This window comes from Perognathus longimembris, chromosome 20 (assembly GCF_023159225.1).
Source record: "Perognathus longimembris pacificus isolate PPM17 chromosome 20, ASM2315922v1, whole genome shotgun sequence".
Classification (NCBI taxonomy): domain Eukaryota; kingdom Metazoa; phylum Chordata; class Mammalia; order Rodentia; family Heteromyidae; genus Perognathus; species Perognathus longimembris.
The window spans coordinates 37,601,946-37,618,690 of record NC_063180.1 but is presented as its reverse complement, the minus strand read 5'-3'; the positions used below and the strand labels follow the sequence as shown (position 1 = coordinate 37,618,690).

Here is a 16,745-nt window from a genome sequence, read left to right as displayed (position 1 = left end):
CTGAGATTTCCCAGGAATCCTGGCTGGAGGTGATGACAAAGGTCTAGGCTTGCGACCAGAGGGGAGAGAAAGGAATTCCATAGTCTGCGTGCAGCAGGAAATGGCTGCGTCCCAGGATCACTGAGACGGTCCGGAGAAGGAGGAGAAGCAGAAGGAGAGGGAGATTGAACAGGGCTGCCAGCTTGTGATCTTCCAATGGCAGGAAACCACGAGAAGTGTGGGTTTGGACTGGTGAGTCTAGGGTGAGTGTAGACAGCCAGGCTGGCTGGTCTTGGCAGAATACCACAGCAGAGAGTAAACAGGAGCCCGACCCTGGGGAGGTCGTCCGGGGACCACCGTCAGCATAGAGGCCATGGGGAAATGTGTGAAATTGCTTAACAGGCGAAACGCATTTGTTTATTGTCTTCTTAACATTTTAAAGACAGACGCTGACACGCGTGCTATTTCTGCCATCTGGGATAACCCTGATGCTAAGGTAGCCTCGTGGTAAAGAGCTGTGTCTGTAAGCACAGAGCGGCTAATGACCTCACCCCAAAGGCAGGCCCAGGGACTCTGTGCCATCCTCTTTTTGCCTGGCCACCAGCCACAATTCCCAGAGGCTGGGTGTCTTACCCCGGCTGATCGGATCAACTACAAATCAGTAGTTTCCTCCTGCTGGTCTAACTTCAGGGTGTTGTCCCCATCATTTGTTCTGAGAGGCAAGCAGGGTGTGTGTGTGTGTGTGTGTGTGTGTGTGTGTGTGTGTGTGTGTGTGTGTGAAATGGAATGTCATTTTTCCTGTCAGCATAAGCTGAGATTGTTCTAGGCCCTCCCTGGGCCATCAGAAGGAAAGGTTACCAGGGGTAGATGACTTTAGCTCATGGGTGTTGAGTCAATACCCAAATGGCAGCTGGCTTCCCATGTGTGTTTCCTTCTGTAGTTGTGGGGCTCCAGTGTCTTGTCAGGGCCTGATTTATAGAGCTGCCTAGAGCTGCTCTGGGACCTGGTGTGAGTGCCTGTGCCCAGCCCTAGAGCAGGACCCCTGGAAGAACCTAGAACAAAGTACAGACTGGTGGTGCTTGTGCTTGCCCTGTGATGTTAGTTTTTCTCCACTCCCCATCCTCAAGAGAATGGCTTTGCTGGGCTAAATACCGAGCGAGAAATGTGCTTTCTTCATTAATCCGAGAACACTTCTTTGTTTTCATTGCTAGGTTGGCTTGTATTTCTAGGCATGGTCTTGTGTTTTACTCGTTCTTTGAAGCACAACAATTAATATAAAATAGAGATGCTTTCCAAGGATGTACCTGCAGCCTGTCTGGATACCATTACAACCATTCTTGCAATGATAGAACTATGCAAACAGCTCCTAGGGTCTAAGACATGATACAGGTGAGGGGGTAACACAGGTGAAAGCAAACCTTGACTGATGCACACCACCGGGCTTTCTCAAACCATGATATCTGAATAGAAAAGACACAGTCCTGATCTTTGAAATTATCTAGTTACTGTGACTAGTTCCAGGTTGGTAAGCCAGAGCCATCCTCTCCTTCTATTTCTTTGAATATGTGTATCTCTATTTTTAAGAAGTGTAATTTACCAATAAATAAGTATAAACATACTGTTCAGTGAATATTTGCAAGCCAACACCACCCATGTGTACTCAGAACTCAAGAACAAGGACAAAAATCCAGGCCCCTGGATAAGGCCCTCCATGCCCCTCTGGTCTTACTCTCTCCGTAGTAGCCACAGCCTGATCTTGTGATGGCTCACATTATAAGGCAAGCATTTGTGTGACCACATCCCAGGTCCAACAGGAGAATGTCAACCATGTAGTTTCTCTCTGTGGACCCTGCCCCTCCCTACAAGTAACCCCTTCCTAGAGTCGCCTAGTGACAACTCCCTTATGTCTCCAGATGTCATGCAGGTGTGATCTTCAAGTGAGTCCAAGGGAAAAACACAGTAGTGTGTGTGTGTGTGTGTGTGTGTGTGTGTGTGTGTGTGTCCTGGCTTGTCTCGAGCCCTGTATGCTGGGAAGCCCCTTCCACCCATTTTCTTGGAGATTCACTAAGCAGAAACAGCAGCAAAGTCTCCTTTCTGCAGGCCTACTCTGCACCTGAGGGGCAGCTCCCAGGTTCCCAAGCAGGCCTTGATGATTGGGTCCAGAGTTCTCTGTCCTCCAGTTGTCTCTCACGAGGGTACTGTTGCTTTTCCCTGACATTCTTTGAAGAAGTGATGCCAGCCTATTCGTTCTTCAGACCTAGTAATAGGTTAATTTTACAAGAGTCTTTAAATTGCCTCCTTCCTCCAAGGCAGTGTTTATGAGTCTTTTCACAACCTTTCGTAGTAGCTGGGAATATGTCCACTGAAAATGGAAGTGCCCGATGATGTGAATGACTTGGTTCTGCTTTGGGCCGAGCCCCAGGGCCCCATCTTTTCACAGGGATCCCTGGCTATAACTTGCCTGGTACTCTGTGCAGCTGGTAGAGGTGTCGTTTGATTGCTAAACACAGAGCCATCAGCACCTCAACTCAACCATAGTTCAACCTGAGGCTCCTGGAACTTTCCAGATGGGTTCCTTGGTAGTCAGCCATGTTATCACAGGGAGTTAACTGGTTGTGGTACCGCGCAGCAAGCGAGGGTAGTGAGCTCAGTGGACCTGTTTCCTTGCACCCAGGTTACATTCTTGGATGCGTCCATCTACCAGGACTCCCTCACAGAGCATCACAGACCAGGAGGCTTAAATAATAGGCCTTGATTCCTCAGCCTTAGAGTCTGGGAAGGCCCAAGGTCAAGGGGGCTGGTAGGGTTGGCATTTGGTGAGGACTTTCTTTCCTGGCCCACAAGCATTAACTTACATGAGACGCTCCCCTTGGTCTAGCCAGGGTGCTCAGGAATGTTGGTTTTAGAGAATAGTGGAAAATGAACACTGGGTGAATGGCCCCTTCTGCTCTCACAGGTGACCAAGAGGGAAGGATGGGAAGGTAAGGAGTGGGAACTCACCAGGGCACTTCATCTCCGGTCTCCATTTATCCACTCACCAGAAAGGCCAGGTCTGATCTGAGGTCATTAGAGCAGTTGATTTTAAGACTCGGTGCTCACCCTTGAAGCTGAGGGCCTGACTTAGAACACCTGGCTGTATTCTAGGTGATGGAGGCACTGTGGTCAGATGGAAAGTCAAAGATAAGGCAGGTCTTTGGGTGCACCGTGCTTCTTAGCCTGAGGCAGAAGGACCAGATCAACCCCGAAAGCTTCCCGCATCTCATCCTGGGTAACTCTTTACGGGTTCCTTAGCAGTGTCAGAAGTGGCGCCTTCCCACACACATTGTGGGGCTCTGGCAGCCCTGGGCAGAACCCTTGGGGCATCATGGAGTAGCAATCTCTGTGAACTACTGACCTCAAAAGCAGCATCGCAAAGGAGGAGGAATCTGAATTATTGACAGAATTAGATAGTACAGGGTTAGGAATAGAAGATACACTTAAATGAAAAGTGATATTTTTTTCTTGACTGCAACTTTATTTTGTCCCGTCATAGGACTTTTTTTAAGAACAGGGTCGATCTGCAAGTGCCTGTTTGTGCTTACTTGCTAAAGTGTATTTGCAACTCCAGAATCAATCCTCGGAGCATTTTGGCAGTTGCTCACCGACATGTGCAGAGTGATGAAAAATTTGAGTCACCAGACGGGCGCATTCCCAGCCGAGGTTGAACAAGGCCATCCTCTGCTTTCCTGTGTCGACTCCCATACCATAAACAAGTGCCCTTTTCACAGTGCATGGAGTGCCACGTTCTTTACATTTTTGGGCCTTCTCCTTGATGACTTCAGTATTTCAAGTGGACCCAAGCATTGTGTTCCTTAGCACAGACTGTGGTGCGATGTCCTTTGAGGAAAATGTGTAGAAGGGAGCAAAGAAGGACAAGCTTCCTGACTCAGGCATAGGACACAAGGCTGCTCAATGCTAATGAATTATAACATGTCCTTAGACAAAAACACACACATAGACGTGACCAAAGGTTAACCCTGTATTTTACTTAAAAACAAAAACTCAGGGTTCATTCATTCAGTGGCCTCAGCAACTTTTTAGTTTCTACCTCTCCATGTGTCAGATCCTGAGTTTAATCCTCCTCCCACCCCACAATTCAATATATATATAGTCTACCTAACCATAATAAGAATTCGCTATTCTCCATTTGCCAAATACTAGACTAGAAAACATTGTTCATAAAACAAGCCCATATCATACCTCGTATTGCTTTTTGAAGTTTACAACTGTGTAAATGCTTGTCCATGAAACCCCCATGCAAGATAGTCTCAGTCACAGGAGACCACCAAACAAAATAGATGTCAATGGGTCCCTTATGATTGGAAACAGGATGGCCCAGTGGTGGCTGTGTTGGTGTTGGGACCTTGAATAGTTGGATGGGAGGAAACTGACCATCTGCTCAAAGGTGGAGCCCGGCAGGTCTGACTAATGGGCAACAAGGCCAACAGCTGCAAAGTGTTTACACACACTGATTTATTTACAGGATAAACTCGGGTTTCTACAGTTGTGTCTATTCCTTAAATCCAGAAAGGATCAAATAGTAAACCCCGAGTTTGATGAATTATGCATTGTGCCGTTTTCTCCTGGAAAAGAAAATAATTAAGTCTCTTCGCCCGATTTTCTCCCAAGTTATGCTTCTACAAAGAAAAAATGAGAACGGAGAAGAGAGAGGCTGGACATTGGTAGGGTGGCTGGGATGGTGGGTTAGGTCTCTGAAGGATATGGTCTGCTTCTCTAGATGAATTAGATGGACTTCCCCCATCATGGGAAGAACTCATTAGAGTCCCTTATTTCTACCTTCAGAGTTTCAAGAGTCTGAAGTGTGTTTGTTTCCCAACTTTGCCTGGGGAGATGAAGTAAGCCATCTGTCTAGGTCACAAGACATGCTTGACCATGAACTTCCAGCATCATTTGCTGCCAGAAGAACTATAATACACTTGCAGTTAAAAATCTAAAGGGGAACTGGGTGCCAGTGGCTCACGCCTGTAATCCTAGCTACTCAGGAGACTGAGATCTAGGATTGCAGTTTGAAGCCATCCTAGGCAGGAAAGTCTGTGAGACTCTTTATCTCTAACAAACTACTCAGAAAAAGCCAGAAGTGGCCCTGTGGTCCAAGTGGTAGAATGTTAGCCTTGAGTACAAAGAGGCTCAGGAATATCACCTAGACTCTGAGTTCAAGCCCCAGGACCAGGGAAAAAAAATACAGAGGGGATTTTAGTCTGGTTTTTATTTTGGTCTTCCACTTTTGCTATTTGTTTCCTTGGAAAAGATGAAATATAATTAAATGCACTCAATTTTCAGTTAAAATGCAATTGTATTGTTTCAGCTTGATTAATTCAGTCAATTAACTTAATGTGATCTCTTAATGAGGAGAAAAATTGAAAGATCTCAAATTATTCCCTGTGTCTTAGAGGCCATTTACTGTTAGTATTCTTGTGCCTCCCCAAGTTGTCTTATATTTAGACTTAAAAACACTTGGGCTTAAACACAAGAAATCTTCACTCTACAAATCCACATTTCTTCATTAGAATACTTAAGATTTAGGGAAAAAAATCTTGTGAAGTCCTCAAAGGTTATTCATCTTTATTGATTAGCAACCAGCTTTTGGTAAGGGAGGAGCCAGGTTTACATTAGAAGGTCCTGGAGGCCGAGGGCCCTATATTTCTAGCATAGTTTGGAGCTGACTAACTCTGTAGCTAGCCGCTGAGCCTGTTTCTCCATCTGTGAAATGGAACCAAGAATGGCCACCCAGTACAGAAAGATCGTGTAGCCTGGCCCATGCAGACACATTGCTCTCACAAGCTATGATTGGCCTTTCTGCTTCCCCTGTGCTCCCACAAGCTAGGCAAACATGTGGAATCGACAGTTTCAATGTTTTTACGTGAGACCTACTATGATTTTTTTGTGTGTGAGCATGTGCGTGCGCACATATGATTGGAGAATTTTAAGTCATGAAGCCGGAAGCCATTGAAAGCCTCACTGTGGGAGGTGAGAAGCCCTAGATGGTAGGAGTTGGCAGATACATAAGAAGACCCCTTCCTCTCCCACAGCATCAGTGTGAGTTGGCCCAGTGACCCAGGCTCCATTTCTAGTGAATCAACACAGAGGAGTCTAGTCTTCCTCATTTCTTTTTTTTTTTTTTTTGGCCAGTCCTGGGGCTTGGATTCAGGGCCTGAGCACTGTCCCTGGCTTCTTCCTGCTCAAGGCTAGCACTCTGCCACCTGAGCCACAGCACCCCTTCTGGCCATTTTCCATATATGTGGTGCTGGGGAATCGAACCAAGAGCTTCATATGTAGGAGGCAAGCACTCTTGCCACTAGGCCATATTCCCAGCCCCTTCCTTCATTTCTTTTTTTTTTTTTTTTTGGCCAGTCCTGGGGCTTGGATTCAGGGTCTGAGCACTGTCCCTGGCTTCTATTTGCTCAAGGCTAGCACTCTGCCGCTTGAGCCACAGCGCCACTTCTGGCCCTTCTCTGCACATGTGGTGCTGGGGAATTGAACCCAGGGCCTCATGTATAGGAGGCAAGCACTCTTGCTACTACTAGGCCATATCCCCAGCCCCCTTCCTTCATTTCTTGATGAGTGCCAATGTGGGCTTTGGTGGGCCTTTTCCCTCCTGAGGTGATGGGACCTGTGTTAGCCACCACTCCTTCATTATAACATACCTGAGATCATCAACTTACAGAGAAAAGGTTTCTTTCAGCTCACAGTTTTAGAGGTTCTAATCTAAAGTTGGTTGTGGGTCTCTTGCAGGTCCATTGCTTTTAGGACTTTGGTACCACTGCTGCATGGTAATGACTGGGGTCACAAGTAGTTAAAACAAAAGTACAGACCACAGGGCGAGGGAACGAAAAGAGAAAAGTGCTGAGTCTCATAATCCCCTTCAAGGTCTTTTCTCCCAAAGACCTAAAGTCCTCCCATGAAGCCCTACCCTCTTAAGGCCCCACCACCTCCCAACTTTCAAGTTGTGGGCCTTTGATCCAAACCATAGCACAGTGTCCTCTAGACTCCAGGGCCCTCACTCTGGACCGCTGTTCATTTCCATGAAACACTGAATTCCAACAAGCTTTGTTTTCTGAAATGTCTCCATGTCTTAATGACTATTTATTTCCCCATGGCACTTACTTTTCTTTTTTTTTAATATATAATAACCTGGGAGTTTATCCAGACTTTGTTTTGCATCCTTGAAGCATTTTCACACCATCGCTCATAAACTCACACTGTTTCTATGCTTGATTATCAAGGGCCATTTTCTTTTATATGTTTCCCCTTGCTCGGTTTTATGACCCAAGCTTGTCACAATAGGAATCAGTCATTGAGAGCAGTAGCCCTTCGTCCACCTTTGTGTAGGAACAATTCTTATAAATAAAACTGATCTTCGTTTTCTAGTTTGAAAAATCCTCCACACCTTGGAAAAATTATAATACGATTATTGGAAGGCTCCGTACTTGCTCTTGCCTGAGCATTGCCTACTCCCTAATTAGAGTGGAAAGTCAGGCCTGCCTACCCTGGATGCAGAGAGCAGCTGGGGCCAGGGGAAATGTTTGTGTGGCATTTCAGGTCTGCTGGTTCAGCAACAGAGACACGGCGAGCACACTCGGGACAGCAAGCTCAGCACATCTGGCCAATATTATGTCTCCCTCCACGGCGAGCACATCTGATCATTTCTAATTGAGTCATTGACCCAGAGATGCTGTGGTCTGGCCTGGGCTGGGCGGGCACCGTGAGTGTGTGTCTTGAGTGTGCACGCATGTGTGTGCATGTGTGTGCACGTGCGCGCGCGCACTACGTGTGCATACCATTGGGGCTATGTAGCAGCATTCCACGTTCTCACTGGCTGGAATTTCAGCAGCAGCCCGCAAAGTGTTTTTAAACAAAACCAGAATGATGACCTTGAAGGCACTGAGGAGCCAGATCGCGTCCTTTCTGGTTTGTTCTTGGATTCCTTCCAAAGTCTGCATTGCTGCCTTGTGATATCCGCCAAAAAATAAAAAATAAATAGCATTTGATTTTTTTTTTTTTGGTAATTCCTTAACCTTGGCTAAGCATATTGCATGTTTTCAAGTAAAAATTGGCACATGGTACGGAATGCCAGCCAAGTCGCCCACTGGTAGCCCCAGAACTGCACCTCCCTGCTGAGCTTGCCTGGGGGCCGTCCTCTGCCTCACAGAGGGGCCCCCAAAGTTAGGAAAAGGCAGGCCCTGTGTGTGGCTGAGCATTCTGCATTCGTTTAATTTTTCTTTTTTTTTTTTGTGCTAGGGATAGAACCCAGGCCTTCATTGCTGATTTATGCTCCTAGCCTTATGTATTTATTTATTTTGGGGGGGGGCACTCCTGGGCCTTGAACTCAGATCCTTGCTTAGCTTTTTATTTCTTCACTCCAAGCTGGCTCTACTTACGTGAGTCACACCTCCATTTCTGGCTTTTTGGTGATTAATCAGAGATAACAGTCTCATACATGTATCTCCCCAAGCTGTCTTTGAACCCTCATCTTTAGATCTTGGCCTCCTGAGTAGCTAGGATTACCAGTGTGAGCCGCTGGTTCTGGGCTGTCGCTTTTATTAGAGCACTCATTTTGCCTCTTTGGTTGAGTTTATTCCTAGGTTGTCCCCACTTTCATCCTCTCTTGATCGTGTGTGAGCTAAACCACGTGGACAGGCAGGGAGATCAGGGCCTCCCTGTTCTGAAGAGGCTGTGTTTTGTGTCTCTGCTGCAGGAATTGCTTACTTAGGAGGTGTGTGCAGCTCTAAGAGGAAATGTGTGCTTGCCGAAGACAATGGGCTCAATCTGGCCTTTACCATCGCTCATGAGCTGGGCCACAAGTAAGTATCAGACTCCGTTGTTCTGCCCCTTTAAATTCCTTTGGGAACACACTTTTTTTTTTTTTTTAACTTAAATTCTGGAAGTTCTGTAACAGTGCTGCCTGGTAGCTTTTGCTGTTTCTGCCATAAAGGGCCTAACTAACTAATAAGGCAGAGAACCAGCCCTGCAGGGGTCTCAGGAGGTTACTTCACAGGCTGGCCTTGAATGTTAACATGCTCGTTTGTGTTTTATGTTTATTCTTTCAATCCAGCCCTGTGGAGGGAAGAGGACGTTTCTGAGTGTGTTATTTTCCTGTGGCAGCATGACCTTCTGTACACTGCACAGATAGCATTCAAATCACGGATTTGTCTTGAGGCCCATTGGCTTTCTGTTTTCTTTTTTTTCAGCCAGTTTCAAAGTCAGACTTTCTTGGTTGCAGGAGTCAGTGTCTTAAGAGAATTAAATGTGATTTCCTTTGATCGTGGATGAAATAACCCTAAGAACCTTAGAGCCCAAAGATGTGCTACAGAGAAACTGAGGCAGCCTCCTCTCTTTCCAGCGGAGGAAACCGAGGGTCAGAGGGGTTGAGGGGCTGACCCAAGTTTTCAGTCACCTGCAGGAAGCCCCCCCCCCAGGGGGCAGAAAGCCAGCGACTACAACTGTTGCCTGAAAGTTTATTCTTTCTCTCAGAGAGGGTGTCTGTTTTATGTTTCTTTGAAGGCAAAACTGTGATATGACTGTGTAAGAACTTTAAAAAAATTAAATTGAGGAGCCAAGAGCATGCAAAAAACAGTGGGAGCATTTATATTGTATCATATAGAGCATCATTAAAGGGAAATCTGGTTCTTGAGGAAAAGGTCATAAAATGTTTCTAATGACCTGCACAGGAAGATGCCTGGGGCCTTGGCTGTTCAGGCTTGGCCTTGGCGAGCGGAAAGCCAATGCCTAGGATGGAACGTGAAAGCATGAGCTTTACTTTGTGTTCGAGTGTGTTTGTCTGGTCACACTGTGTTGTGTTCCACCCCAGCAGAGGGTTTTTGGTAGACTGGTTGTGTATTGTGATATGGGTACAGAGAGGAAACTCAATTCTGTGTGGATGTTATGTGGAGAAATTGGTCTAGCATCAGCAAAGGGACAGGAGCAGTTGTCTGTCAGTGCCCCTGTTGTTTAATCTTGACACTATTTACAAAATATTGGTGACAGCACTTTTTCTATACTGTTTTCTGTTTGTTTTTGTCAGTATTGGGGCTTGAACTCAGGACCTGGGTCCTGTCCCTTGGTTCATTTCTCTCAAGGTCAGGGCTCCACCACTTGGGCCACACCTTCATGGCTGGAATTTTGGTGGTTAATTGGAGATAAGCATCTCATGCACTTTCCTGCCCAGGCAGGCTTTGAACATCCATATTTAGATCTCAGCCTCCTGAGTAGCTAGGATTACAGGCTTGAGCCACTGGCACCTGGCTTCATACTCTTTTTTTTTTTTTTTTGGCCAGTCCTGGGCCTTGGACTCAGGGCCGGAGCACTGTCCCTGGCTTCTTCCCGCTCAAGGCTAGCACTCTGCCACTTGAGCCACAGCGCCGCTTCTGGCCGTTTTCTGTATATGTGGTGCTGGGGAATCGAACCTAGGGCCTCGTGTATCCGAGGCAGGCACTCTTGCCACTAGGCTATATCCCCAGCCCCTCATACTCTTTTTTAAAATTAAATATCATCGCATTTATATTAATAACTCTGCATTGATTCAACAAAATTGGTACCAGACAGTTACTTTTTTTTTTTTTTTTTTTTTTTGCCAGTCCTGGGCCTTGGACTCAGGGCCTGAGCACGGTCCCTGGCTTCTTCCTGCTCAAGCTAGCACTCTGCCACTTGAGCCACAGCGCCGCTTCTGGCCGTTTTCTGTATATGTGGTGCTGGGGAATCGAACCTAGGGCCTCGTGTATCCGAGGCAGGCACTCTTGCCACTAGGCTATATCCCCAGCCCCCCAGACAGTTACTTTTTTTAAAAAAAGGCATAAAGGACAATGATTTTGGCGGGCATCTTCTGATTATCACAGGACCCAACCAGATAATCACAGTTGCTGACCAATCAACTCCCTAATGGGAGGAAGAATGCAGAGCTGTCAAAAACTTCACCCACATCCAGGATTTTCTGGATCTTTGAAGAGTCCAGTTAAGTGAGACGATTTGTGCTGTGGTGATGTAAAGGACAGTCTGCAGCACGCAGCGCCGTAGCACATGCCTGCGGGCACATCCACGCACCGTGTGGAGGTCTTTCCTTCTTAAGGCCTGAAGAACACCAAGACTGTTTTCTCCCCATGGCCTGTATGATGGTGTGGTTCTGATGGGTAGATTCAGTCATACCTTAGTACCCTCCACCTACCGTCTGTGTAGAATTTCCTGGAGGGCTCTTTCTAGCTTATTACGGAGCCCTAATTATCTACATAAACACCTTATTGTTAATCCGAGCCAATAAATCCTGCCAGCGTTTGGCCCTGTTCCTAGTCTGGCAGTTGCAGTTTGTCCTAGGAAGTCTGTTGTCTCTGAATAATAGCAAACGCTGGGAACTCATTCCAAAGTTTGAAGCCATGTCCTCTTATCCACAGGGCCCTCTCTGCTGCTCACCCCTGCTCAGGCAGTCTACATGTTCTGCTCGAAAAAGACAAGACCTACAGCCTCAGCAATGCCAAGGGCCAAACTGCTTTATAGATTAAAAAAAAAAAAAAAGACCTGTAAATCGGTTATGTTTTGTCGTAGAGAGAGCAGCACCATTCAACTCTTAACGTACCTTAAGAAAGTTGCCACAGGGGACTGGGAATATGGCCTAGTGGCAAGAGCGCTTGCCTCCTATACACGAAGCCTGGGTTCGATTCCCCAGCACCACATATATAGAAAATGGCCAGAAGTGGCGCTGTGGCTCAAGTGGCAGAGTGCTAGCCTTGAGCGGGAAGAAGCCAGGGACAGTGCTCAGGCCCTGAGTCCAAGGCCCAGGACTGGCCAAAAAAAAAAAAAAGAAAGTTGCCACAGGTGTATTGGTCCCTTGGTGTCAGTTCTTATAAGAAACATCCTTTTTTATTTTAAACAAAGATAATCTTTAAGTAATTGTACAAAGGAGTTGCCCTTCAACAAAGCAATTTGTGAATACAGTGCATCTTGATCCATGTCACCCCTTTTCATCATTCTCTCCCAACCCTTACCTCTCCCTCTGTTTTCTTAATTTTGTAGGAAATGGATTCAATTTTATGACTACATTTCCCCCTTCCTCTCTTCATTAATCTACTCTTTTCCCTTTGGGCTCACCTTCCCCCTCCATGCCCCCTTCCCCCTCCCCCGGCCCCATTTGAGTACCCATTTCCTGGTGTTTATTTTGTTGGTCTTTCTAAGGGATTACACCGGGCTGGGGATATGGCCTAGTGGCAAGAGTGCTTGCCTCCTATACATGAAGCCCTGGGTTCAATTCCCGAGCACCACATATACAGAAAATGGCCAGAAGTGGCGCTGTGGCTCAAATGGCAGAGTGCTAGCCTTGAGCAGAAAGAAGCCAGGGACAGTGCTCAGGCCCTGAGTCCAACACCCAGGACTGGCCAAAAAAAGAAAAAAAAAAAAAAGCTCTAAGGGATTACACTGAGTTCTCCCCCGACCCCCCGAACCTACCATATTTTGGTTAATACGCTATGTACACTTGAATACCACCTTGAAGTTCTTGCTTATATATTGATAAATTCTAGGTTCTACATGTGAAGGACAACATGCATCCTTTATCTGTCTGGGCCTGACAATTTACTTGATATGATTGTTTTTTAGGTCCTTCTGTTTCTAATGGCTGGGTGTGTGCCTCTGCACCTAAGCTCTTGTTTCTTACCTAACATGCTTTGTATATGGATCCCTATGAACAGCTGCCCTTGGGTCTGATGAGATTGACATTTTGGGATGCTCTACCCTGGTGGGAGTAGAGACCACAGCTTGGCTGTAGACAGCCACTGGAGGGACTTCAGCTCCTGCTGTAGGTTGTGGGGAAGCCTGGGAGGGGCTGCTGTGGCTTGCTGCTTGGCTCAGTGAGCTGGGGAAAGGTGAGGTGAGGACATGGGATGTCGAGATGACCATGTGCCTGAGGACACACGTGCCTGGCATGCAGCTCAGAACAGGAAGGGATCTGATCTCTGGAAAGCAAGGCTTGTGGGCAGGGGAAAGATGAGCGTCTGCAGCAGAGGGAGGAGGAGGAGTGGTAAGAAGGGAGAATGTTCTCTTAACTGAAGTCGACACAGTTCAAATGAAAAGGAATTGTCTCAGTCCCAGAACAGGAAGGAAGGCAAGTTGTAATCCAGATGTGTGAAGCATGGAAATGTTTGTCTGTGATTTGTGTTAAGAATGAGCCATCTGCAGAATGCCGGAGCAATATAGGACAGTTGTAGGCATGTAAGTAGCCTGCCAGCTGGTCGGGTAGTGGCCATTCTTCCCCAACTATCTTGTGGGCAAGACTTATGGGGAAAGTACTGTACAGAGAGAATTTCTGGTAATGTCACAACTGGTTAGGAATCTTGGGGCAGAAGGAGTGTGCTTTTGTTCCAGCTGGATTTAGGGCAGTTGGGTCTATTCAAGAACTGGCCTTGAGTAGAGGGACAGAGAAGGAATGCCTTCTCTCAGCAAGGGTGCATTTGTTTGATCTGGTTCTGGCATAGGATTTTCCAACAGGTTCTCCTCTCCCTCCCCACCACCCCCCCCCAGCCTCATCCTCAGTTCACAGTCATCTCACAAGGCCTACCATCACAAAAGTAATCCTGAGGAATAGCCAGGCTCATGCCTGCAATCCTAGCTACTCAGGAGACTGAGGTCTGAGGATCTCACGTGAATCACAGAAGTTGGTCCTCTTTTGGAGCTGGAGCCTGAACTGCCTGACACTCATCTTCAGTGGGCCTTGTGCATATCTCAAGCACTGCAATGTGAATATATAAATATATGTATATTTATATATAAATATCTATGTATATTTATAGGTATAAATATATACATATATAGTCCCTTGTACAAGGGGAATTAGGAAAGGAAGCCATGGGGGCTGCTTACTAAAGTGAAAAGAAAGTTCAAGAGGCCTCAGAGTTCATATTTTCAAACTTGGAGATTTGTAAAGGGTATTTTTAGATACCTTTTGGATATCAAGAGCACATTGTACTTGCTGGGCTCGGGTCGCCTCCCCTGGCGCGGGGGTTCAGGCTCTGCTCTACTCCAATCGCTCCCTTTCTCACCCTCTCCCCGGTCACCCGACCCGCAGGTAAGGCCAGGGTGGAGTGGGGGGCTCAGGAAAGACCTCAGGTGCACGCGGCCGTACGAGATCGCTTTACCTCCCTCCTTACCGGTGAAGAAAGCCAGGCGTACGCGGATCTCGGAGACGCTTCGGAGAGCAATCCGGTTTATTCGGGAGGGGCTCACAGTAATATAGTAGTGATGAGGAGGATTGAGCTTGTTGGTCCAAGAGCAGCTCCCAAGGACCTCCCTCATGGGCTAACGTCACTTCCCATAGTACTGCCCTGTGTGCTCGCTGGCGCAAGGTGGGGAATGGTCTCAAAGCTGCCCCTTCTGGTTCGGGACCCAGAAGGAGATAGGTGTAGCTCACTTCCACACTGCCCCAGGGCTGGGGGAAGGGCGGCATCTCAGGAGCGCTCTCCTCGCCCTTCCCCCCTTAAGGCCAAGATGAATCCCCAACAGTACTTTGAAGTGCCAGCCCGTGCCCTTATAATTTAAGGCATAATGCTTTATTGACCCTCTACTTTGTCACGTGCATGCCATCATGACCTCAACTGCCCCTCAATTCCTACCATTTTTATGCGGCCCAGTTGTGCCATGTGCCTTGCATGAAATGCAACCCAAGATCTAGATAACAGGTCGACTAGTTGTTGCCACTGAATCAGGCTCTCAGCTCAGATTGAAAAAAAAGAATAACAACACAAAAAACTCCTTCCAGATGATGGTGTCAGACCATGTGGGTTCTTGTGAAGCAGCAATGAAGAAAAGCAGAGTGTCGAACTCTGAAAATGAGCCAAGGCCATCTTACAAAAGGGAAATGAGACAAGGCTTACACTATTAATATTGCTTGTAGGCACAATTCCAGAATGGCTCATCCAACACAATTTGTGACCTCTTTGAAATAAGAGGCAGTTTTAGAAATCAGCCAAGAATTGTGCAAAGACAAAGAGCGTAAAATTTCCCAAGCTTTCTGAAATACTCTAAATAGTCTGAGCACTACTGCAGGTAAATGAATTTTTAACTGTTAGGAACAAATTTACTCAATGGATGCTAATTAATGGAGAAGTATCTTCCTGGAAGAGTTGCTTCCTGTCTGCTCACAGAAATCACCGCTTGATTGAACACTTTAGTCATGATAGGGATGGGGAGTTGGAGTATATGAGATCCACAAATATGGGAGGGGGAATAATGTTTAAAAATTTGGAGCATGCAAAAGTTTTAACTACTTGGGCAAGTGGCTAAATGCAGTAAGGTATGATTTTAACTTATCTTTATCCTAATGTTTCAGTAGTGTTAGTATTGGCTGTGTGTGTGTGTGTGTGTGTGTGTGTGTCTGTGTGTGTCTGTGTGTGCCAGTACTAGGGCTTGAATTCAGGGCCTGAGCATTGTCCTTGAGTTTTTTCTGTCAAGGATGGTGCTCTACCACTTGAGCCACAGCTCCAGTTCTGGCTTTTTGGTGATTAATTGAAGATCAGAGTCTCATGAACTTTCCTGACCATACAAAAGAATATTTATCAAAATGAACTCCAGGATGTGGAAACAAAGGGGATTATTTTCTTTGTTTGTTGCTAGTTTTGTTTCCAAAACATTTCCTTTTTATCCTGCTTTTGCATTTATCTGTCTTTGGGAGGTCAGAAGGGAGTATAGAAATAGTGGGACAAAGGGTGAACAAATGCAGCAATGATATTCATTAGACCCTATGTTGAAAATGAACTATACAACTTGTGGGTGGGGACAGGAGGGAAAAACTGGGAGAGAGCAGGGAAGGGGTGACATTGTCCAAAAAGAAACAATTCTTTAACTGTAATCCCTCTGGACATCACCTTGACAATAACAATTTAAAATAAAAAAGAACCAAGTGACAAATGGACAGAGGTGACCAAGCCAAAATGTAGAGTCTTCTCATGCCCAGCACACATTCCCTCGCAGGTTTACCACTGCTCCATGCCTCAGTTTCTGTTAAGCATTAAGAATCCAAGTGATGGCTCTCTTTTCTTTGAAGACTTAGGATTCTTTTGAAGATCTGAAGATTGGGGACGGAGAAGCATAGCACTGGTAGATGCATCGTTCCTTTAGTTCAGTGAGACCTTGCTTGTGTCCTGCCAGCAATGGAAAGAGACTCTTTTGGCCTTGCAGGGAGAGGGGAGAGGGAAATCCATAGGCACACACCTAAGGCCAAGCCACTCAGTTGACAGCTCTGGTTTTGGATCAATGAATATGCTCTGTCAAGTTTGCCAAACTTGGTACTTACCTTGTCTATCAACAAGTATTGAAAGCAGGAACAGCCCTGTGCCCTTGCTAACTTATATCCCTGTTTTACTCTGGAAAAGAACTGGAGACCTGTAGGAGCTGGGCTACAAGGCCTGGGAGAATAGAAAGATGGAAAGATGCTGGGAGGGGGAACTACAGAGAATGGGACCCCTCTCCTCTGCTTCATTCTTCCGGGGGCAGCACATTCTGGAAGGTATGTAAATGGAACCACCATTTATCGACCCTCAGAGGCTTTTTGTCTGGAACACCTTTCATATCTCTGTTGAGATTTTGTGTGCAGGGCCTCTCTTCCTGTTTTAAGAACCTATTATCAACTACAAAGTTGCTGCTTGTAAAAATATCAATTATCGCTTATGCAAGACTTGGCTCGACCTAAAACCACATTCCATACTCAGAACACGATAGTTAGTTGCTTTGAG

General features: G+C 46.3%; 1 protein-coding gene across 1 annotated transcript in view; it reads left to right on the top strand.

Annotated features, from left to right (window-relative positions):
• Adamts17 (ADAM metallopeptidase with thrombospondin type 1 motif 17) overlaps positions 1-16,745 on the top strand; it is a 141,165-nt gene that overhangs the window by 50,533 nt on the left and 73,887 nt on the right. Inside the window, exon 8 of the mRNA XM_048369046.1 lies at positions 8,735-8,840. Within this exon, the coding sequence (XP_048225003.1) occupies positions 8,735-8,840 (106 nt within the window). The remainder of the gene's footprint in view (positions 1-8,734; positions 8,841-16,745) is intronic.